At 36.2% G+C, this 25,230-nt stretch overlaps 1 protein-coding gene across 15 annotated transcripts in view; it reads left to right on the top strand.

Annotated features, from left to right (window-relative positions):
* Positions 1–25,230, top strand: part of CEP128 (centrosomal protein 128) — a 554,311-nt gene that overhangs the window by 433,416 nt on the left and 95,665 nt on the right. For 8 of the 15 annotated variants that reach the window (XR_010323198.1, XM_023546439.2, XM_023546440.2 and 5 more), the window contains 2 exons: positions 8,831–8,920; positions 16,844–16,867. The exons of 2 other annotated variants lie outside the window; for them this stretch is intronic. Coding sequence is in view for 11 of the 13 variants with exons in the window: in XM_023546439.2 (XP_023402207.1) it covers positions 8,831–8,920; positions 16,844–16,867 (114 nt within the window). In the remaining 2 variants the exon portion in view is untranslated. Of the gene's footprint in view, positions 1–8,830; positions 8,921–16,843; positions 16,868–20,432; positions 22,946–25,230 lie in introns of those variants that run through there. 5 more of the 15 variants (XM_064292824.1, XM_023546445.2, XR_010323199.1 and 2 more) reach the window with 3 other exon arrangements.

The following is a 25,230-nucleotide window of genomic DNA, read 5'->3' as shown; positions in this document are numbered from 1 at the left end:
GGATCCTTCAGTATTGCAACTTAAGGATTGAATTTCTTCTTTGGTTCTTTCAACTTGAGAAATGTGTTCTTCCTTTTTGGTTTTCTAATTCCAGGTCTTTGCATGTGTCATTGTAATATTTTACTTTGTCTTCTCGAGCTGCCCCTTGAAATTTTCTGATTAGCTAAACATGGTCATTTCTTCCATTCACTTTAGCTATTCTACATTCAAAAGCAAGTTTCAGAATCTCTTCTGACATCCATTTTGATCTTTTATTTCTTACCTGTCTTTTTAATGAGTTTTTGCTTTCCTCATTATCACGTCCTCAATGTCATCCTACAACTCATCTGGTCTTTGGTCACTAGTGTTCAACGCATCAAATCTAGAGATGATCGCTAAAAATTCAGGTGGGACGTACTCAAGATCGTATTTTGACTCTTGTGGACTTGTTTTAATTTTCTTCAGCTTCAACACGAACTTGCACATAAGCAATTGATGGTTTGTTCCGTAGTTGACCCCAGGCCTTGTTCTGACTGATAATACTGTGCTTTTCCATCGTCTCTTTTGACAGATGTAGTCCATTTGATTCCTGTGTATTTCATCTTGTGAGGTCAACATGTATGTTACCATTTATGTTGTTGAAGAAAGATATTTCCAATGAATAAGTCATTGGTCTTGCAAAATTCTGTCATGCTATCTCCACCAACATTTCTATCACCAAGGCCATATCTTTTGACTATGGATCCTTCCTCTTTGTTTCCAACTTTCATTTCCAGTCACCAGTAATTATCAGTGCATCTTGAATGCATGTTTGATCAGTTTTAGGCTGCAGAAGTTCATAGAATCTTCAGTTTCTTAATCTTTGGTTTTATTGGTTGATGTTGGGAAACCCTGGTGGCATAGTAGTTAAGTGCTTTGGTTGCTAACCCAAAGGTCAGCAGTTCAAATCCGCCAGGCGCTCCTTGGAAACCCTGTGGGGCAGTTCTACTCTGTCCTATAGAGTTGCTATGAGTCGGAATTGACTAGATGGCAATGGGTTTGGTTTCTGGTTTTGGTGTAAATTTGAATAACAGTAGTATTAACTGGTCTTCCTTGAGGGGTATGTATATTATCCTGTCACTGACAACGTTGTATTTTGGAATAGATCTTGAAATGTTAATTTTGACAATGACTGTGATGCTGTTCTTCAATTTGTCATTCCTGGCATAGTAGACTGTATGATTGTCAGATTCAGAATGGCCAATGCCAGTCCGTTTCAGCTCACTAATTCCTAGGATATCAGTCTGCAAGCTTTGAGTTTCATTTTTAACAACTTCCAAGTTTCCTTGATTTATACTTCAAACATTCCACTTTCCAAGCATTAATATTTGGTGGCATTATTGTCATGCTGTTTTTCAGAAAACCCATACTACATTTAATTTCTCCAATATTGGCTTTTAAAAATGCTCTGGAACATTTCATTTGAAAAGTTTGATATTTATTTTTTAAGAAATGTTTTGGGCAAGAAAAGTGTGTGATTTTGTTTAGTCATCTGAATACTGTTTAGGTAAAGGAGAAGAAAATATTTTTCCCCAACCATTGTTTTATTTGAGCTATTTATGGAATAAAGTCCCTATAGCAGCAAAGTGTTATGGAGGAAAAAAAAAAAGGCAGAACTATTGAATTTGGAGGTTCTTTTGGAACAATCCTAGTAAATATTAATGTGTTGTTGCTGTTCTGTTCTACTGAGTCTATTCCAACTCATAGTGACCCTGGAGGACAGAGTAGAACCGCCCCATAGCGTTTCCTAGGCCATAATCTTTATGGGAGCAGATCGCCAGGCCTTTTTTCCCTTGGAGCCACTTGGTGGATTCAATCCACCATCCTTTTGGTTAGCAGCTGAGCACTGAACCATTGCACTACCAAGGCTCCTTAAATACTACGATAGGGGTATCACAATTTAGAGAAAAATCCCAGTGTTAGAGTGGGTAGACACATTGTTGAAGATTAACTGGGCAAAAATTTGAATGACATGGCCAAATAAATTGTGCTGGCAGAGGCTGACAAGATAGTAAGTTAACATCTCCTTGATCCCAGTCAATGACCAGCTCTCCTGATAAACAACCAGGAAATTGAGCTAGTGACAGACGAATTGAACAGTCAATGTCATTGGTTTTGCGGTCAATCATGTCTGCCATACTGTAGAATGCCCATAATCTGTCCTTTCAAACCACAGAATATTTTGGCGATCTTAGAGATTGTAGGTAAAAATGCAGGGGTAGGGCAGCTAAGAGTCCCAGGTTACATAGTAGGGGGCATTAGGGTGAAATGGGATGCTCTTCTCCAACCCTGGCTTTCCAAATGAACTGAAGGGTTGGTTAAAGCAATTCTTAAATCTTCCCACAAATTCTAATTTGCCTTTGAAGATACTAAGGTACGTTTTTGGCAGTCTCAATTTTAATAAAGTGATAAATTAGGATTGACTATTTAAGGCTTTATTTAACTAGAAAGTAATGCAGTATCTTCTTCATGCCTAGAATGACTCATGTGAGTGATAATGGAGCTTCTTTAATTTTGGAAACCAAAATATATTGTACACCTACTTGTTCTTCCCTGGTTGTATTCCTCAGATCTTAGGCAAATCACTATGTACCTCCATCTCTTCTTCTGATACATGATAGAGATATTCTAACCAATGACATAAATAAAACAAAACATAGGTAAGTATGGGAGACAGGTAGGAGTTGGGCAAAGGCAACACTTTGGCACTTCAGGACTGGGTGACTTACTGGTAATGACTCATTAAAATCTCTATTTTCTCAAAAGGTGAAGAGGCTTATCAAACCTTAAATTTAGTGTGACGTCTCAACAGAGATGAAACACTAGCAGTCTGTATTAGGGTCAAACAGGGTCTCAGCCAATTAGATTTGCACAGTTCAATTTACTATGTCAAAAGGCCTCAGGAGAGCAAGGAACCAAGCTTAGTAAAATGGATTCCACTTGAAATTTTAGTGACCGTTAAATTTTACCACCCTGCTTTACCTAAAGTTTGCAACTTAATTTTAGTTCCAAATTTATGACAGAATAAAACTTGAAAATAGAACACCATGAGAGTGAAATATTCTTGTGTCTGAAAGTATGGTAGTTGATTGACTAGGTCATTTTCTTTTGAGAATAAAAGAAATATAAAATCATGACTGTTTCTGTTTATCCAGCAGGATGAAAAGCACAAGTCTTCAGGACTCAGCAATTTCCTTGAGTCCTGACATGCTTCTAAGAAACAGAAACGCCATTTATTGTTTGGAAATGTTTAAAAAAATGCAGCCTTTCTAACGTGAGCTTTCAAAAGCCCAAATTTTATCCTGTTGCAGAAAATTTACCAAAAACTTGGTCGTGGAAAAGAACCAGGTTGTTTTACAGATTTTGCAAATTGGGAAGGGAGGAGGGGAAGGACTATTTTATGTATCTTCATACCCCACATTTCCTTTTCAGTTGACAAGCAACTCTTCCAGAAAACATCCTGTGGCGCCCATGTGGAAGCCCAAGCTCTTGCCCCACGGGCATTGGGTCTGATAGAAATAACAGCTTATGTTTTCTTGTGAAAAATGAAAAACTATCATAGCACAATATGATGTTTCACAGTGTGGAGACTGTCTGGACTTTTTTGCCATGTCTTGAGTCAGCTGTCAGCTTAGAATTTGGGGACATTTCATATGAGTTGCAGAGTTTAAGTGATCACTTCAAGACCATTGTCCAAAATGTGTGTCTGCTTATTCTCAGGCCACAGCCCTAGATATGTCCCAAACTTTGGGCAAATAATCTTATTTCTCCATTTTCTCCTCCATCTCCTGATAATAATGACAGCTGTGAAAAGCAGTATTCTAAGTAATGATTAAAGTGTGCAACAGATTTGGAAACCAGTTCTCAGCATTAATACATTTTTGGCTGAAACAAATTTCCATTGACTCATAAAGCAAATCTCTGAGGTTCTAAATATTAATAGGATGGTAATGAAGAAACTGTAGTTCTCCTTCTAGGGCTATCTCTCCCCAGTCTCTGGATCTGGATGTTTTTTTCCCACAATATACAGAAACACTACAGACGATTTCCCCAACCTGGGATCTTGAAAACTCACTAATACTGTCTTTGAAGATATTAACAAATACATATTTAGCACTTGTTAACTCCTGTCATGATTGTGCTAAATCAGCACCAGTGGGTAACGACGACCTATGCATCAAAAAGGGAAAAAGAAATTACACTGTGACCTGATGATGATACTGATATCTACTAATTTTTTTGTGTCACACACTGTGCTAAGATCTCCAAATATATAACCACATTTATTCCTTACAATGGAAACCTGGGTGGTGTGGTGATTAAGAGCTACAGCTGCTAACCAAAAGGTCGGTAGTTCGAATCCACCAGGCAGTCCTTGGAAACCATATGGGGCAGTTCTGCTCTGTCCTACAGGGTTACTATGAGTTGGAATCCACTGGATGGTAATGGGTTTTGGGGTTTATGCGTTACAACAACCCTCTGAAGGCAGATACTGCAAATCTTATTTTACATATAAAGGAGCTAAGGCTCATGGTTTGTTCAGTCAGTAAGTGGCAGGGCTAGTACTTGAATTCACATCTGCCTAGTTTCCTTACCACTGTACTTAAATACTTCATGAGCCTACCGAGAATGGAATTCATACACTTTGTTGGGGGGTGGGGGGGTTCTTGTCCTTAATATATTTTTTCTTTAATTTCTTCCATTTTTTTTCTATGAAAATGATGCATTAGCAAACATATTACTCAAACTTGTTGCCATCGAGTCAATTCCGACCCATAGCAACCCTTTAGGACAGAGTAGAACTGCTGCATAGGGTTTCCAAAGAGGGACTGGTGGATTCAAACTGCCAACCTTTTGATACCAGCTGAGCTTTTAACCTCCGCGTCATCAAGGCTCCCTATTACTCTTAACAACCCTAACCCTTATTGCTCTTAAGTGTGGTAAAATACTAACCCCTATCTCCTTAAAAAAAAAAAAAAAAGACTATAGGAAACTATGTGATTTTTAGAGAATACATTAAATAAACCAGGGAATAAATAACCAAAAACCAAACCTGTTACCATCGAGTCTATTCTGACTCATAGTGACCTTATAGGACAGAACAGAACTGCCTCGTTGAGTTTCCAGGGAGCACCTGGTGGATTCAAACTGCTGACCTTTTGATTAGCAGCTGTAGCTCTTAGCCACTACGCCACCAGGATTTTCAGCCAGGCAACAGTGGGGACTTAATAATAGTTAAGCTTCTTACTCCCTTTCAATAACTAGAACTACTCATGAACCCATAAACATTAAGCTTACATACACATGGCAGCTGGGACAGTGAGTTTATGTGTATATATTTGGCTACACACATGTAAGGAATATTTTAATTCTTAGTGGAAGATGATGTGCAATCCAGAAATCTCAAAAATTTCTAGGAAGGCAAAGGTATCATTTTTCTTTTTCCATTCTGCACCTTTTCGTTTTGCTTATTCATCATGTTTTAAATAAACAGACTGAAGAAAGTTGTTATTAAAGCCCTCCCCGGGCTTCTTCCATTTCAGTTTTAAACCAAGTTCAAAATATTCTGGCAAAACTAAAGACAACATTGAAAAAGTTTCCATAAATTTTAAATTGTATAAAAAGTGATAAAACTAAAATGAGCTGGGAAAATGGCTAATAAGCATCTATTCGTGTATCTTTGTCTTTTCATCATAATCAGTGATTATTTTAAAACATTGGTTCTAAAGTTCAGTCCTTTTCCAGAGTATCTCTGCATTACACTCACTATTATAAATTTAATTTGTTAATGTTTATTTTTTAAAGTGTGAAGGCGTATTACCTTGTTAATAAATAACATTTAATGTGTATTAAGGAGCCCTAGTGGCACAGTGGTTAAGAGCTGTGCTCTTAACCAAAAGGTCAGCAGTTCAAATCCACCATCTGCTCCTTGGAAACCCTTATGCGGCAGTTCTACTCTGTCCTGTAGGGTCATTATGAGTCAGAATTGACTAGACAGCAACAGATTTTTTTTTTTTTTTTTTGGAATGTCTGTTAGTTTCTTACCACTATTTCTGTATTTCCTCTTAAAATGAAGTAGAGAAGTATTAACTACCTGTAAGAGACTTTGGGCCTTTACTATATTCTGGTTATAATTGATGTCTCTAGTTCTCATCTCATTGTTTAAAAAAAGAGCTAATAAATATGTCACCGATGAAACAGAATGGGAGAGAAAGACCATTTACAGACACAGGAATGGATCTAAACCCCTGCAGCCCAGAGCCAAAAGAATTGGGGGACCAGCACAAAAGAGTTGCCATTGAGCTGCACAATATCACAAACTAATTAAAGTTTAGGTTTTTCTTTCTATTATCCTCTCCTCTGATATTTCCCCAGTGGTATTGATTGTGTGTGCTTCAGCTGGCCTGATGTCAGGCCCAGAAGAAGTAGAAAGGAGTTGCAACTTAAGAAAAGCGTATGGCAAAATGATAATCATTTTTATCATCTAGTGAAATAAATGTGAAAATGTGTACAAATAACAACTTTTGTTTGAATATTAAATTTTATTGGGCTACAGTTTTGTTACACCTGTACCTGACAGCTGTTAAAAATGAGAATGCTGTCCTAGCATGTGTAATTTTGAGGAAGAGGCTCCAGAACAATCTTCCAGTGGATTCCACCAGCCCCCACCATGCACATACACAAAATAGCCATGATCGTAATGAAAAGGCATTTATTATTTGCTCATAAAGCTGCAATGTCAGGCTAGGTGTTTCCATTAGTTCCATTTTGCAGAGCTATTAAAGGAGATATATATATATATATATATATATATATACATTTTTTTTTAATGTAACCTTTAATTTATTTTTGAAGGTCAGGGTAGACCTGACCTTCAAAAACAGTTCAAGTCCCACCATTTAATCAGTGTGGACTTCAATACACATCATTTCTTTGGGGCTGTTCCTTTGACTTTACCTGAATGAAATTAATAATATCCACCTTTTGGGAATTTTTCTGAACATAAAATGAGAACATATGTGAAAAGTACTCAGTACAGTTTTGGTGCTAATAAGCTTTCAGTAAATAATGTTTGTTATTATTGATACTGGTAATTTAAAGTAATGTTTAAATTTATAGCCATACCATTGTCCCCCTTGTTCCTGATATTCAGCAAACCCTTTCCTGCCCCAGGGCCTTTGCAGTTGCTACTCCCTCCCTCTGTAATGTTTTTCCTATGGCTCTTTCAATTGCTAGATCCTTTACACTCAAGTTTCAGCTCAAATATCACCTCTTCGTAGGGACTTAAACTGACCCGTCTGTCTAAAGTAAACCCCCACCTTCACCCCAATCACAGTCCTTGAGTATCTTCTTCATTTCCCCCTTTATCTTCTCCTTTGGAATGTAAGCTCCATGAAGGCAGAAAAAATGCTGTGTGCCCAATATCCAACATCTTGGGCCAGTGCCTGGCCCAATAAATGTGAATAAATAAATTGATGATTTAATTAAATGAGTAAATGAGTAGGAATGAGGAAGGCAGGAGAAATAAAGAAGCAAGGAAAAACATTGAAAGAAAGAAGAAAGGATGGATAAAAGAAATAGACAAAAGAAGAAACTTACATGGCCTGAGGAATAGTTTATATTCTGAGTATTTCTATGTATATGTATACAACTGTAAAATTTTGCTTTAAAGTTGGGTAAATATTGTACAATTTCTATTCTGTTTTTTGTGTCTTTGGTCTGTGTGTTTCACCTTAACCTCTCCTTCCAGAAACTTACAGGGTTTGCTACAGGGTCACCTCTGTGAGGCAGGAAGCAATTATTATATGATACCAACACCTTAGACCAAGGATTGCCAAACTTCCTGTAAAGGGCTAGATTCTAAATACTTTGGTTTTGCAGGCCACATGCTATCTTGCAATTACTCAATTCTGCTATTTTAGGACAGCATAGACAATACATAAACTGATGAGTGAAGCTGCATTCCAATAAAACTTTATAAACACTGAAATTTGAATCATTTTTACATACCATGAAATATTATTCTTACTTTGATTTTTTTTCAACCAATTAAAAATGTAAAAGCCATTCTTAGCTTGTGGTATGTAAAAACAGGCAGGAGGCCGATATGTACCACTGCCCTATTTTGCTGACCCTTATCTAAGAATGAATTAGTTTAATGAATGTCTATCTCAGGAATATTTGCATTTTGAAAGGTGAACTGCGTGGTATGAGTCAAAGAATAAATTTCTGAGTTCTCCCTCAAAGAATAAGTCACTGTTGGTAGAATTTTAAATACTTTGGCAAATGAAAGTATAGTTTTGAGCAGTCAGGCTTCCTGCGCTCCTAAAAAATCACACAGTATCAGCTTTTTGTTACCCGCAGGTAAGGATGTGAGTAGGAAGAGTAACTTTCGTTAACAACTAAAATTGCCAGGTGTGTCTGTCAACAACCACTTATTGTGGAATTTAGGATTAGTGACTTTCAGTGATGATTTTGAAAGAAACACAATTGAAGATACAGTGAATTAAATCACTACTCTTCACGGTCCTGCAGAGTAAAATAAATGTTTTAACTTTCAAGTAATCATTTCCCTGAAATTGTGACTTTAAATTGGGTCTGAAATTATTTGCGGGGGGGTTAGGAGAACATTTTAAAAGTACTATGATGATACTATTTTCTCTATATATAGAAATTTAAAATTTTGTTTGAAATTATAGCCCTATTGGTGTTATTTTGTAGAGCTATTAGTATTATAGTGCTTTCCCATTTCTTTAAGATAAAAAAGAGCTTTCCAACTTTTTTTTTCTTTACTCACATCTCTCTTGAACAGCCGAAGCTACTGTTTAAAATTCCACCTTGGGAGGATGCTAGTCATACTGCAGTGAAAAATCAGAGTGAAGCTCAATTTGAAGAAAAAGCAGTTAAGTATTTCATAGGTAGGAATATTTAGGATATTGAACTTAATAGGCAAAATACATCGGCTTTATTTTAGGGCATTCAAGATAAGTCAGCCTTCAGCTATGCATCCCAGGAGTTAAAACTAAGTCGTTGGGTTTTTATCTTAAATTATCTTAGAGTGTAATAACAGTGCACCATTGATTAATAGCATGCAGATTATCTGAGGTTAGTTTTAAATCCTTCAGCCACCTTTCCCTTCTTTCCTGCGCGTCTGTATTGGAAAATAGAGATTAATAATAGTTTTAAATTAAGTCAAACCAAATTAAGAAGTAGGAAAAACCTAACTCATTTCAGTCAAATATTTTATTTTAAAACTATCAGCTCATGTTTTGATTATCCTTATCAGCAGCCTCTCTCTTCAATATAAAGTGGTAAGAGGTAACTGTACAGAGAAGGCATGTGGGAATGAAGGCTGAGAGAGACTCCAAGGTAGCGTGCCTGTGCTTTAGGTCCTGAGGAATATTGAGTAAAATACTCTACATGTAAATTAGGACGTGGATGACTGGAACTGCTCAAAGGTAAGCAGGTTAATTCCCAAGGTGGACAATTCGCTTGTGCCAGTTCATGACTCAACCATATGACATGCATGATAGTCACAATCAAGTTCTGTAATTCAAATATTCAGGAGGAAGGAACTTGGGAAGATGGGTTCAATGATTATATGCGTTTACTTTTGAACATTCTTCACCTGGAAGCCCAGGAGACATGCGCCCTTCAGGGAAACCATGGAGATGTCAGCCTTAGGGAGCTTCATTAGACTAGCTAAGTTTGGTGACAGATACACACCCCTTTGTATGCCTGAAAGTGAAAACATACCCTGTTGTTTTCCACAAACTCTGTATGACACAAACCTGCTCATGAGTTATGCCATAGTCACCGTTGCACCATGATTTGCCTACGAGTTCAGAGCATATTCAGCTGATACATGACTAACCTCACAACTGGAGACATGTACTTTATTTTTTTAAATGTAAATCCTCGGGGGAAAAAATATGGTGTGTTGGTTTCTGGGTTGTTGGTTTTTCCCCCTACTGCTCAACTTTTCTTCCTGCTGTTCTCTAAGCATCTCTTTTTGGGGACAGTCAATCTTGGAAATTATACGGGTTGTCATTTGCGTTGCCCCAACCACCGCCATTTCTTTTATTGTATCTGCAAATAATTTTTAGTTGTCCCCCAGTTCAGATGTCATTCACCAAACAAGCACCTTTGTTACCTGTTACCAGCAGTGTCATTGGAACTGAGTAGTTCCAGGACAAAGACCATTCTGCTTGTTTGTAGTTGTATCCTGTAGGCACACACCTACACACCAAATTACATTTGTGCTTTGAAGAAGGAACGTTAAAGTGACTCTTCATTTTAAAGAGGGGGAAAAAGAAACCCCGCTGCTTTGCTTTATGATCTGATATATAAAGGGTAAATCTGAGATTTTTTGTTAGTAGATTCATTCAGCTGTCTGGAAGTGTTCATGGGAACTTTAAGGAAAACCCCTATCTCACTTCTCAGGCTGCATTTTCCACTGTGAAATCTGTTGAAACAAACCAACAGAGGTCCACTTCCGTTTCTTTCACTTCATCTTCCTCCTCCAAGCCACATGCACTCCCCACCCCACAAACCCATGCAGATCCCACTTCAGTGTAAGTGCAACCTCAGCCTTTCCCGCACAGTGTCAGACTGTGAAGTGTAGTGATCAGTAATGGCCTCATAACAAACAAAAACACCAACATGAGACTATAACAGACCAAAGTTACAGAAGAATAGCTGGCTGCCTTGAGTCTCTATTGTGACAATGGCCGTGGATGAGAGAAGAGATCAGAAATGAAGAGCACATACTCTTACATTGTTCGTAAATCCTGTGATCATTTCTGCTTCTGGTTCTATTAGAAATGTGCTCCACCCGGAGTGAAAAGCTGGTAACATAGAACATTACTGAGTACTCCCCCTAGGCTGGGACATGATGTTTTTGTTGTTGTTAGTTGCCATTGAGTAAGTTCTGACCCATGGTGACCTTATGTGTAACAGAAAAAAACGTTGCCCAGTTCTTCAACATTGTGCCCATCTTCATGATGGTTGGTATGTTTGAGTCCATTGTTGTGGCTGTTATGTTAATCCAGCTCATTGAAGGTTTCTCTGCTTTTGATGACCCTGTACTTTACAAAAATGGTGTCTTTTTCTAGGACACGATACATCCCTTTAAACTGGTTTTTCTTAATAAGTAAAAAAAATTTTTTTTTAACTGGTAGCTTTTTAGGCAAAATCATGATAGCTTGCCATGGTTTTCTTTTCAATGTTCCCATTGTGTTATTTGGACGCTGAAGTAGATGATTTGAAAAGGTCATGTAAGCAGCTATGAGATGAGTTAACAAAGTTGAATAATTGAAAAGCAAACTCATTGCCATTGAGTCTATTCTGACTCATAGCAACCCTATAGGACAGTAGAAGTGCCCCATAAGGTTTCCAAGGCTGTAAATCTTTACGGAGGTAGACTGCCATATCTTCCTCCCCTGGAGTGGTTGGTGACTTCAAACCACTGACCTTTTAGTTAGCAGCCGAGTGCTTAACCACTGTGCCACCAGTCTCCTGAAGCTTGAATACAGGCCTCTAAATGATGGCTAAATTAAACACTGATGATTTGGAAACCACTGCAAGCTGCTTTTATACCATCAATCCAAAAGTTTTTTCTGAAATACAGAAAAACTTTGACTTTTAGGAGATAACGTGCAATTTTATGTATAGACCATTGATGTATTTGATACCTTCAAAGCCAATTTATACTATATTTTAAAGGTTTTTTTGGAGGGGGAGAGGGCATTGCAATGTTGAGGTTGTTTGCAATTTCATTTCTCTTTATATTGTTTTAACTTATTTTAAATCATGATATGTAATGCCGATTTTTGTGTGTGTATGTGTCATGGTTAATAAAGGCCATTTCTTTTTCTTTTTAATATCTTGAAGCTTGGAAAATAATACACTTGATATTATTGCTATATCATTTAATTATTTAACAATTGACAATTTGTTAAATGCAACGGATTGGCATGTGGAAAATGACTAGAGAAAAAATAGTACATATTTGCATTTCCTTCTACAGCCTTCATATAGGAGGTAACAAGTGAAATGGGTTCTGATTAAACAGTTAATGCTGACAGGAAGAATGGCAGGCAGTATTCTCTTTGGGTGAAGCAAAGTGGATTTTTCTCCAGAAGAGAGGTTTTGTGCTTTTCCAACACTGATAGGAGTCCTCAGTGTTGATTTGTCTTTTTGAAAAATACATGTCCATCATAGCCCTTCAGTCCCAGACAAGTTACCAGAATTGTTCTATACTCTTCAAGCTTCTTAGACTTGGAAGGGATAGAGACTCTTGTTATATTTTTATGCCAGCACTGTTCTTTATCATATGCTGATGGACATATTTAAAGCATTCTTGGAAAATGCCACATTATTGTGATGAATTAAATCACTAGAACTATTCAACTGTACTTACCAGAGGCAAAAGAGCCTGATTATTTAGACCTATAAGCCTTTCAGTTCATCTATTAGATAGGATGGATGGATCAATGTAGCTAATTGATTGGCTCAGTTGAATCAAATAAACTGTTAGTGATCAGGGATTCAGATACCAACAATCCATTTAGCACTCATATCCTTACTTGGCCTTCAAATATTTGCCCGTCTTTAGTGATGCTAATGAATATGCCTTGGTCCATTCATGAATTCTAATGTAGATCCCACTGTGACCAAGTAGCAAATGAATGTATACAACTGAAGGCAGGTTACTAACTTTATCATAAAAGCTAAAATACATCTTTTTATAGTGTATACACTAGAGACCTTCTCCAAAATATGTCTCTCCCAACTTGACCCGTCAAGTTCAGAATAAATTAAAGCAGCATAATTTTCACATGGAAATTTGTGTAATATTTAGTTATTGATAGGAACGGGCACCAGTACTCTCCATTGTAACTCAATTACTATGCAGTGGACTACATGTATAACCTTTAAGAGTAAACATCAAAATGATTATTTGTTGACATTTTAGTTGTTTCTTGGACTCCTCCCCTCCACCTTAGATAGAATGAAAGTACAGTGGAAGAGGGACTATTCGATTACAAAAAAAAAAAAGCAACCAAAAATATTTTTTCCCTGTAAGCTTTCTCTTTACAAAATACTTGAAGAAAATTCCTCCTTAGATTTATATTTTACCCTCCATGCCTGCTTAGAGTTTTATATTTTTTACCTGCGCCTTGGGCCCTTATATTCATAATTGTTTCTTTCTTTGTAATTGGTGTAAATTATCTAGAAATATTTCATAAAAGAAATAGATTTAGTTTCATAGACTAATTTGGTTGTATAATATTCTTTACATCTTATTCCAGGTGTTCTTATTTGGAGTAAAAAGACTTAGAGGCCCATGGGTGGGTTTTTGAGAGTCTGTGATCCTCTTAATTTGCTAGTATATGCAAAATTATGTATGTATGTGTGTGTGCGTCGTGTGCAGTGTACATTTTCCTAGGGAGAAGATCAAGTTTTCATCATCATACTTTCAAAGTCCATAAATAAAAAATACAAACCACTGATTTATTACAACCACCTGAAGTAGCATGATTGTAGGGACCGTTTCTTCATTACTTCTGATGGCTATCTTCCCTCTCCACTCTTCCCACCTCCTGACCCCCTTCACCCCTTCAATTTCCTAACATTGCTTTTCTTTTCAGGTACCGGAGTTGGGGGTGGGGAGGTGTTGAGCCTTCAGGCTGAGCTTGAAGATGAACTGTTGAAATGAAAATTGGAGATTAAAAAGAAAAAAAAAAAAAAAACAACTGCAGCCCTAGGGAGAATGGGAGAGCTGAAGAAAAATGCAGTTTATTTCGCTGTAATTTTATGTGCATTGTGGAACATATACTGGCCTTTTTCCCATGGACTGCATCTGTGCCACAATACTAGCTTAACTTAGCTCTGTTTTAATGACAAGAGCATGATAGGAAGTATGTAAATATTTGTTTGAGAAAAAAAAAAGTTACACTAGCTTAATTCTTTTTTATACAGTATTACAATATTGTGTGCCAAAAGCAAAAACTGCAACCATTTAAATTTTTCAAAGTAAACTTTTTAAGTTTTAAAAGCAAGTAAAAAGTTCAGAAGGATTGAGAGTAGTTTATTTTTATTTATAGCCTACAATTAAGATTTGGAGGAAAAAAAAAAAAAACCTCTATAGTTTCGAGAAAGCTCACTAATTGGCAATAATTCCTGGTATCTGTTATCAGGTATTGTAGATAGGCAGATTCAGTTACTGAAATTCAGGTTAGTAAACTGAATTTCTTATTCCCCTAATTTCCTTAAAATTTTTTTTTTACATTGAAAGCCTCAGTACTGTTTTGGAATGAAGTAGATTATACATAAATAAAAACTTAAATTGCATCCAAGTGCATTGTTTATTGACATCTAAAAAAAAAAATTTTTTTTTTTTTATTTGAACAAAATGGAGTTGTTTTGATCATTTGGGTCCATAATTTTATAGTCTAGGATCTTATAAAATCATGGAAAAATAAATAAACCAAACCAGTTGCCGCCAGTCGATTCTGACTCATAGCGACCCTACAGGACAGAGTAGAACTGCCCTATAGAATTTGAAGGAGCGCCTGGTGGATTTGAACTGCCTACCTTTTGGTTAGCAGCTGAACTCTTAACTACGATGCCACCAGGGTTTCCATAGTGACCCTATAGGACAGTAAAACTGCCCCATAAGGTTTCTAAGGAACAGCTGGTAGATTCAGACTGCCAAACCTTTTGGTTAGAAGCCCAGCTCTTAACTGCTGCACCACCAGGGCTCAAAAAACCATGGAACACATATTTAAATAAACTGAAAACACTAAAACATATAGTTAAATTATTTTATCATTGCCAAACACAAAGATACGAATTAAGGCAAACAGAATTTAATGCAGCCACTTATTTTGAACCAGCTCTGTGTGTGTTCTTAAAATATGCTAATCTTAAATAAAAGGCACCCTGGTGGTACAGTGGTTAAGCACTTGGCTGCTAACCAAAAGGTTAGTGATTCGTATCCACCAGCTTCTTCATGGGAGAAATTTGTGGCAGTCTGCTTCCCTACAAGATTACAGTTTAGGAAACCCTAGAGGGCAGTTCCACCCTGTCCTGTAGGTCAGTATGAGTCAGGATAAACTGGATGGCATTGGGTTTGTTTGTTTTTTTGTTTTGTTTCTTTTTTATCTTAAATAATACCAGCACATAAACCAATAGTATGGGGAAGACTTTGTGTGCAAATAGGGGCTATAAATATTTTCAACCTTCTAATCTGGTTCCTATAAATGTGAGACTGCCCAAGGGCTGTCTCTGCTTGTACAAGGCATCTAATGAGTGGTTCTGTTCAGTCTGCAAAGAATGATAAAGCACAACTGAATGGTGAATAAAATGCTGAGTAGCCACAGCTCAAAGCCCCCTTGAGGCACCATGTGCATTTATTATGAAGTGCTCAAATGAGATAATACATAAGTCGCCAAAAAAATAGCAGTTACTTTATGAAAATCATGGGGGCGAGGACAAAGTCCTCTCAAGTATGCCAACAGAATGCAGTTGAACAGATTATATTGCTAAAAGCAGTCTGCTTTGGGCTGATTTTTCATTAACATACTCATTTTAATTCGTGCCCACATAGCCAAATGTTTAAAAGGTAGAAATGCTCGACTCAGTCACCAGGTCTAAGGGCTGGAGGTCCGGTTTCAGAAGCCCCAGAGGCAGATGTGAACCCTCAGTGATGTAGATAAGGCTGAGAGAATGTAGGTGAGGGCTGATTTCATTCTGCCCCTAAGTGTCTTGAGTCTTTGGGAGTCCCTGCAGGGCCACAAGAGATCTGAGCTGGGTAGCTCTCTGCACCATTTTTCTCATCATCCCTGTTAGGACAAGTGATTAACAAATTTGAATGAGGAAAAAAGAAATTGCGATTTCAGACTTCTCCAGCTTCTTAAAACAAGAATAGAGGAGAAATGTGGCCTTGGCTCTCTGAAATATGATAGCTTTCCATTTTCTTGAAACTTCACTCTCTTCTCTCCCCAATACAGCCTTTCTTATTTAGTTACGGCTTCCTGTTGTAACCACCACCTCTGGAAAGAGTTGAGAATATAACTATTTAGAATGCATTTTCTTACCTTTAAAAAAAAAATTAAGCAATATTATTAATGACCCCTTTTAAAACCAGCATTTCTGTAAAACCTTCTCAGGTGTTGTAGGTAGTGAGGGCCCATCTGGGTTCAGGATTGGCTGCATGTGGCCTAGCCTTTTCTTTTTCTTTTTTTTCCTTGCCTTGTTTTCAATAATGGTTTACTTAGTAATTTTTTTTAGATGAAGTTATTCTTATGTCTGAACTTTTAGCTCCCTGTGAGACCACATTTTGCGCTGCAGACCAAACTGAGAGCTGGTACATGTGCTGAATTCTGACGATTGGCTTTTGAGGCTCTAATCTTAGCCACATGTTCTTTTCCCCTGGTTAAACTTAGATTTTGGAAACTTCCTTTTGTATGTTAGTACTATTGTCTTATTGTGGTTCATATATTTAAATCTAATATTTATATGTCCTTATGTAGATAAATAATTTTCCCAGTGCAGAAGTGGTAAGATCTGGTCCTTTCAGTAACCATATATAAAACCTCAAAATTAAATCTTGTGGTCCTAACACTAGCTGAGATAAGGTACAGTGATCCTTTCGTGATATTTTTATTATAGAGATAACTCTGAGTTGGAATTTTCATTTTTCACATTTTTAATAAATTATTATTAAACCGGATAAATAGAAAACTTGAAAATTAAATAAACTGGAAATGTGGTTTTAATAGTTTTGGTTTTATAACTATATATTATGCTTTCTTTGCAGGACCGTGTCATTGCATTAGAAACGGTAAGTTGGGGCATTTTCTTTATCCTTGTATCAGAATTATTTCTGTCTCCTGTTGTGGATTTCAGAGCACTCCACAAAGGAAGCAGTTCCAGAAAGCATTTCTATAACTGCACCTAGGATTGAAAGGGGAAAATCAGCTAACCTATACCAAAAAGGTATGTGGATACAATCTTTGATAACCTCCCCCCCCCAAAAAAAAAACCACACACACAAAATAACAAAAATGTGGACATATTTAAGTGGTCACTGCTATCCCAGAACTGCTGATGCCAAGATGTACTTATTTATGGGAAGCTGTAATCAATACCTTGTATATATTTTTTATATTTCATAGTTACTAAAATGACAGGCTCATAAGAAACTGACACAGGATGCTATTTATACTTTGAGGTACAAGTTTTCAACATCCATATTTTTTAGATACTTTTTACTAATGTCCAGAAAAATGATAAAAGCCATCTAATCTTTTTTCAGTAATCTTCCTTGCAGAATCTGCTCTCATGAACATAATATTTTTAATGTACGGGTGTAAAAACTAGATGACTGCGATTTTATTGAAAAGTGCTTATTTTTAAAAGAAAAGCAGAAGGGAGGGGCAACTTATTGTTTGGGATTAAGTAATGGTTAGGTAAAGTATGGAGTTTCCACCCAACATGCCACAGTGGATGCAAAATGCTTACAACATAATGTTAAATAGAAACAAACTCAAGATAGAAAATTATGTGTACTTTAATTATAATGTAATCATAGGCAGATGAAAAAAGAATAGGACAGAATGGGAAAACTAATAATAGTAGCTTGTTAGGCAAGAATTATGGGTTGCGATTTTATTCTTTTCTCTGTTTTTGTTGCTTACTCTGCTTTATTCCTCACTCTGTCATATAACTTTTATAAATAATCATTTTTAAATAATAAAAATGATGTAAACTGGAGGAATAGTAAAATAAACCATGGTACCACCATATGATAGAGTATTATTCGGCCACAAAAAGTCATGTTTTCAAAAAAAAATTTCCATGCTGTTATGTAAAAAGAAAAAAAGTATTATTTAGAAATATATAGAGACTATAATGCAAGTTTTGAATATGCATATTTTTACACAGGAAAAAGACTAAGAAAATACATAAAATAGTGAGAATGGCTATTTTGGAGTATTAGTGTTTTTATTTTCTCTTTTTATTGTTTTATTGTTAAGAACAAAATAAGAAACCTTTAAACAATAGGGTTAATAAAGAATAAAGTCTTTATTTTGTGACTATGAGGAAAAATACCTTAACAGAGTATATTTAGTGCTATGTAAGCAAGTGGTTTTGATTGATAGCGTCTAGTCCCTAGCAAGTAAATAAGCTCTTAAATTTAACTGGGTCATTTGGAGAGTACTCTGACTGTCTCAGTGAAAGTATGATGAGATTGTAGGTGAATGAAATGTTTAGTTTCCTTCACATATATTTTACTTGCCCTTAAGAAGTATCTTGTATACGGGATTTGGCACATAAATTGAATGGTCTTTCTAAAATTATGCCTAAAAACTAAATTTTTGACTTCAAGGATCAGGGTTCAGTGTACAAAATGCCACTTTGACAACATTTAGCAGATCATTAATTTGTTTCCTTCTTCAGTAAAAATGGCTATCCAACTGTATTGCCATCAAGTTGATTCCAACTCACAGCGACCCTATAGGACAGGGTAGAACTGTCCTGTAGGGTTTCCAAGGCTGTAAATCTTAAATGAAGCAGACTGTCACATATTTCTCCTGCAGAACTGGTGGGTTCGAACTGCTGACCTTTTGGTTAGCAGCCAAGTGCTTAAGCACTGCACCACCAGAACCCAAAACCCGTTGCCACTGAGTTGATTCTGACTCATAGTGACCCTATAGAACAGAGTAGAACTGCCTCATAGAGTTTCCAAGGAGCATCTGGTGGATTCAAACGGCCAATCTTCTGGTTAGCGGCCAAGCTCTTAACCACTAAACTACCAGGGCTCCTGTGCCACAAGAGCTCTTTAAAATGGCTATAAAAAACAAGAACAACAAAAAAACCTATTGCCATGAGTCGATTCTGACTCATAGCAACCCTATAGGACAGAGTAGGACTGTCCCATAGGGTTTCCAAGGAGTGGCCAATAGATTCGAACTGCTGACCTTTGGTTAGCAGCCAAGCTCTTTACTACTGTACCACCAGGGGTCCCAAAACGGCTGTAGTTATCTAGTTTATCAGTTTGTCGTAAAAATAGAGAAAATACATGTAAAAATATTTAGGACCACACAAATGTTAGGTTATCATTACCATTACGTGGTTTCTTGTTATTTCTTATTTAATCTGAATTTTAATAATATGCCACATGAAATTGAAAATCATACCAACAAACAAAAAAAAGTGTATAACTGTTATTTCTATTTATTAGTCCTTATTAAAAACTGAATCTCTTTACTAACAAACTACTTTGAAATAGAATCTTAAGTGCCTTATTCTAAGGGTCCCTCTAGGAACAAAGATGAAAAAGTCATCATAAGAAAAATAAAATTGATTAAATGGACTAGATTTTTTACAGTGGCAGTTTTCTCAAGATGGCTTTAATTTGAAGTAATTATCCTAAGTAAAACCATAAAAATTAAAATGTTCAGTAATAATATTAGTGCTCAAATATTATGAAGTCTTTTGGTTTTGGATGGCATTATAAGGAGTTGATTTAATACACTTAGTAGACTCTTCAGCTGGTGAAGTATTTTATAGCTCATAAAATCAAATATGCCGAAAGTGATCTCAAGATCATTTGTTATTATCTCACAACTCATCACTTAAACCATAGAAAAGTGATGGTCTGCATTTGGTTGGGTTGGTATTTAGGATCCATAAGGTATTACACTTAGAGTATGTATTAAACCAAACCAACCCTACTGCTGTGGAGTCAGTTCCAACTCATAGCAGTCCCATAGGGTTTTCAAGGCTGTAAATCTCTATGGAAGCAGACTGCCACGTCTTTGTCCCACAGAGCTGCTGGTGGTTTCAAACCACCAACCTTTTGTTTAGCAGTCAAGCAGTTTAACCACTGCTCCACCAGGGCTCCTAGAGTATACATTATGGTGAGACAAATCTGCAAATATTTGAAATGTTATCATTCCATTAGAAGTATTTATAGTAGACTGATTTTAAAGTTCCAGTAGCTGTAATAGTTGAAAAAATAAGATAGTCTTCTTATAATAATGAGAAGCTTGGTTTGGCTTGTCAGCAATTGTCTGTGTGTTTAGGTCATAATCACGTGTCCATTTTCCCCTCTTTTCCTCAACTTTTCTCTCTCCTTCACTAGCAAGTAAGTACCTTGGTTCAGAAATTTCATTTATTTGCAAGTGCATCTCCAAGGCCCTGAAAAATGACTGAGACAAGTGGACAATCAGTAATCATTTGTAGAATGAATGTATCTGACCCTCGCATAGCACTGTACTTAGGAATATAGATATAAACAGTACCAGTACAATAGTTAAGGGAACAAAATTCCCCCAGAATCACATCAATTTATTCTTTATTCTCTGGTTTTTCTGGTCAATAATGTATTTGATGTTCTGCAGAAGTTCTGTCTTCACCAAAGGTCAGTGTGAATTCTCCTGGGAAGGAGCTACTTGCAGCCAAAACGTAGCAAGTGGATTCTCCAAATAAAGCTAAGTGATTACCTAAAAAAGAGTCTTGATTGGGAGCCCCAGTTTTGGCCCCTGATGAGACTCAGCCAGTGGGTATTTATTGGGCACTATGTTGACACTGAAGAGGAAAAAAGGAAAAATGAGTTATGACCTGTGCCTGCAAGGAATTTGTACTCTGAGGAGAGAAAATACTTATGTATAAGTAATTATGTAAGATAGAAATATATCGTCTACCACACATGAATGGCATAGTCAGTGCATTTGGTAGGAGATATTATGAAGAAAAGATAACTGCAAAAACAATTTAAGACCTCACTATGTTCTAGTTTTATCATGGAAAGCCATGGATTTTGTAGTTTGCAGGAATAATGGAGGAGGTGAAATTTGTCTCTGAAATGTGAAGAATTAGTAGTGTCAAGTAGATAGAGGCAGAGAAGGCATTCCATACTGGGGATATAACAAAAATGAAGATAGTAATGAACATTGTGGTCTTTTAAAAGGATATGTATATATTTTAAAAAGATAAAATTATGACTCCTACAAATACAAAATGACTCATGTCAAAGATTTTATTTAACTCATTAATTAGCAAACGAACAAGATGTTACAACTAACTTAAAGGAGCATTCAAAAATCATACATATTTAGGTACTAACAAGTACTGAAATGAATTTAAAATAGATGTAAAACTGGCTTCTTCCACATCTGTGAGAAATTGATTGAACCTCCACCAGATAAAATTTATTTGCTTGTCTATGGACAAGAATCATTTGCATTGCTCTCAGTTGCCTACAACTCACAGAGTTATAAAGAACTGAAAGACAGTGACAGCTACAGAGATTCTATAGAATCAGAAAATCGAGAACAGTGTGCTACACCAAAAATGAGTTTTCCATTGATGACACCCAGCAAGCTTTTGTTTTATTTCAAAGTCTTTCATGTTTTTTCTCTATACGTTCATAGGAGATAATAAGCATTACAGTTTGGGAAAGAAATGGTAGACAGTCTGGGGTCTTAAAATACAAACCAAGGGGTTTACTTGATCTTTTAGATTCAGGAATAAAGATGGATTTCTTCCTGAGTGCCAGTTCCTAATGGTTGGTTCTGGCCACTGAAACGTTCTTTTGAGGATCCTTTGGCTGCCTTTTTAGAAACAGTGCTGTGATCACGGTGCATTCTCTGTCATGATCATTGCAAGTTCAGGAGGTATGAGGTGGTAGCACAACTATTTAGCTAACAGGGAACCACCAATAGTTTTTAATCAGGGTTTAGTTGCAACATGATACGTCTGGTGTATAGGAATACAAATGCAGTAGCAATATGCATAATAGATTGAAGTGGTAAGAAAGTGCACCTTTGAGGTAATTGAACCAGAAGAATTTGCTTGGCAACTTAAGGGCTGGGGCAATTTGGTGACAGAAAAAGCAAGGTTAGAGTGGATGCCCTTGATTAGAGAAGAGAACTAGTGCAGTCAGTAAGTGAGAGGTTAAGGGAGAAGAGTGTATATAGGCAGCACAGTAAGAGCTGTTTTAGGAAGCGAAGGGAATAGAAGGTGATTGAGCTTGGAAATATAAATTTTCCATTTCCCCTCTCAAATCTGCCTTATTTTCATTTCCATTAATACCATGATATTTTAGATTCTCATACCTTTGTATTAGTTAGAGTTAAGTATGGTAGTTCAGAGAAACCCAAAAATAGTAATGGGTTAAATAAGATAGAAATTAACTGTCATGTAGCCATCTAAATAAACATAAGCTGTCCAGGGCAGATATGGTGGTACTACAGTGTCAGAAACCTAGGATCCTTTTGTCTTTTTATTCCACCATCCTCAATACACTGCTTTCTCCTCGTGATTCAAGATACCTGTTCCACTTCAAGCCTTATATTTGCACTGTAACCAGAAGAAAAAGAAAGAAAAGGCATGCAGTTTGTCTTCAAGGGAAACTAGAAGTTGCACACATCATTTATGTTCACATGCCATCGGCCAGAACATAGTTATGTGGTCATATCTAGTTCTGAGTTTCAAAAGGAGAGCCAGCTAAGCCATAGACGTTTGGAACTTTCAAAGCAAAATTCTGAACAATTCATAGGTCAATGAAGAAGCTGTATAATATATAGAACTGAATGATAATATTAAATTGCTTGGGATATAATGAAAGTAGCACTTACAAGGAAATTTAAAGGCTTAAATGATTACATAGAACAGAAGGGATAAAAAATTAATGATCTTATCAACCAATGTAAGAAATTGAAAAGATGGCAGAATAATCCAAAAGAATACAAAACAAACAGAAAATAGAAAAAAGATTAGAAATTAATGAAATAGAAAACAAGTATAATAAAATAGACAAAACCAACATAGCAAAGCTGGTTGTTTGAAAAGAATAATAAAAAAGACCAATGTCTAGCATGACTGATTAAGAAAAAAAAAAAAAAAAGAACAATATTACCAATTTAAAAAGAGGTTATAACTACAGCTAGTAAGAAGGTCTTGGAGGACTCTGTTAAATGCCCAACTACTAAACAAACGATTGGTGCTTTGAACTTACCCAGAGGTGTCTCAGAAAAAAGGCCTGGAGATCTGCTTTCAAAAGGTCACAGCCTTGAAAATCCTATGGGCCTACTCTACAACTCATGGGGTCCCTGTAAGTTGGAATCAACTTGATGGTAACTGGTATATATATAGAATGGTATTAAGTGTGTAATCGCGTTGTGAATGATTATGCATTTTTAAGTTGAAAAATTAGGAGAAATAACGAAATGCCTAGAAAGATATGAATTGCCAAAACTGAGAAGAAATAGCATGAATAACCCTATAATTCAATAATAATAATAAAATTAACAATTAAAAATTTTTCCAGAAAGAGCCACCAAGCCCAAATAATTTAATAGATAAGTTCTACCCAGTGTTCTAAGAACATATCATTTCAAGTTTATACTTTTTTTTCCCTAGGGACTAGAGAAAAAGGAAACCTGCCCAACTCATTTTATGAGTTGGCATAACCTTTGTGTAAAACTTAGATACAGAAAGTGTAAACAAGGGCAATTACAGACACTTCTCACTCATGAACATAGATGCAAAAAATATTATACACAAATATTAGCAAAATAAATTCAAGATTGTGCAAAAGAGATAACTCATCATAAACAAATTGAACTTATCCTCGGAATTCAGGACTGGTTAAATATTAGAAAAGAATTGAAGTGACTTACCATAAAGGCAAATAAAGGAGAAAAAAATTATCACAATAGATCAATAAAGAGCATTTATTCTCACCATTCTCATCATCAACAACCTTTTTTTAGCAAACTAAGAATAGAAGGGAATCCTTAATCTGATAAAGGTCATATGAAAATATCTATAGTGAACATCACCTTTAATGTTGAGCTGTTGGAAGTCCTTCTTTAAGACCAGAAACAAGCACAGGATGTCCCATTCCACAGTTCGTATTAGACACTGTGCAGGCAGGCAGGCAGGCAGGCCTATCCAGTGCTGTAAACCAAACCAAACTAAACCTGTTGCTGTCCAGTCAATTCCAACTCATAGCGACCCCACAGGACAGAGTAGAACTGCCTCATACAGTTTCCAAGGAGCAGCAGGTGGATTAGAACTGCAGACCTTTTGGTTAGCAGTCAAGTTCTTAACCACTGCACAACCAAGATTCCTCCAGTGCTGTAAATTGTCATTATCTACTAATAATGTGATTGTTTATATTAAAAAGCAACAAGGTGTATTCATAGCTAAATTATGAGACAAAAAAAGAGTTTAGCAGGTTGACTTCATAAAAAACAGTATATGAAAGACAATTTAATTTTTCTAACACCAGCATCACTGAGAAAACATAATTAAAAGCATTGTTTTTTTTTTTTTTTTATTAACAAAAAATACAAAGTACCTAGGAATGACTCTAACAACAGCAACAAAAAGTGCAAGTCCTTCATAGAGAAAATATGCTGGAAGAGCCAAGACTCTTCTGAAGAAAAACAAGGTAGAGGGAGTTGTCCTAACATATATAAAAGTTTATTAAAGCTATGAAAATTATGACGGTGTTTACTCAGCACAGGAATATATCAATAGGTAAATAGAACCAATTAGAGAGCCCAGAAACAGAACTGCAACACATCATCAGGGACGCAAAGATGGACTTTTGAATAGATAGCATTGGAAAAACTGGTATGGAAAAAAAGATGAAATTGGATACCTATCTCATATCAGATGCAAAAAATGAACTAAAAGCTTTTAGAATGCAGTATAATAGAGCATCTTTATAACCTTGGGATTTGGGAGGATTTTGAAAAAATAAAAAAGGCATTGAAAACAGGTCATAAAGGAAATGACTGATAAAAGTAACATTAAAATTGAGAACTTCTGTTTTTAATTGGTGGTTCTTCTAAGCAGAAGGTCACTTAGATTTTCTTCTGTGTTATCTTCTAGAAGTTGTTTAGTTTTGTGTCTTACATTTAGGTCTATGATCCATTTTGAGTTAATGTTTTTGAAACATGTAAGCTCTGTGTCTAGATTCTTTTTTTGTATGTGGTTGTCCAGCATCATTTGTTGAAAAAACTATCCCTCCATTTGAATTGCCTTTGCTCCTCTGTCAAAGGTCAGTTGACCATATTTGCGTGAGTGATCTCTTTCTCTATTGCTTCATCAATACCACACTGTCTGGGTCACTGTAGCTTTCTAGAAAGTCCTAAAGTTGGGTAGTGTCAGTCCTCCAACTCTATT

This window comes from Loxodonta africana, chromosome 10, assembly GCF_030014295.1.
Source record: "Loxodonta africana isolate mLoxAfr1 chromosome 10, mLoxAfr1.hap2, whole genome shotgun sequence".
NCBI classification, from domain to species: domain Eukaryota; kingdom Metazoa; phylum Chordata; class Mammalia; order Proboscidea; family Elephantidae; genus Loxodonta; species Loxodonta africana.
This window is presented reverse-complemented; position numbering and strand designations above follow the sequence as displayed.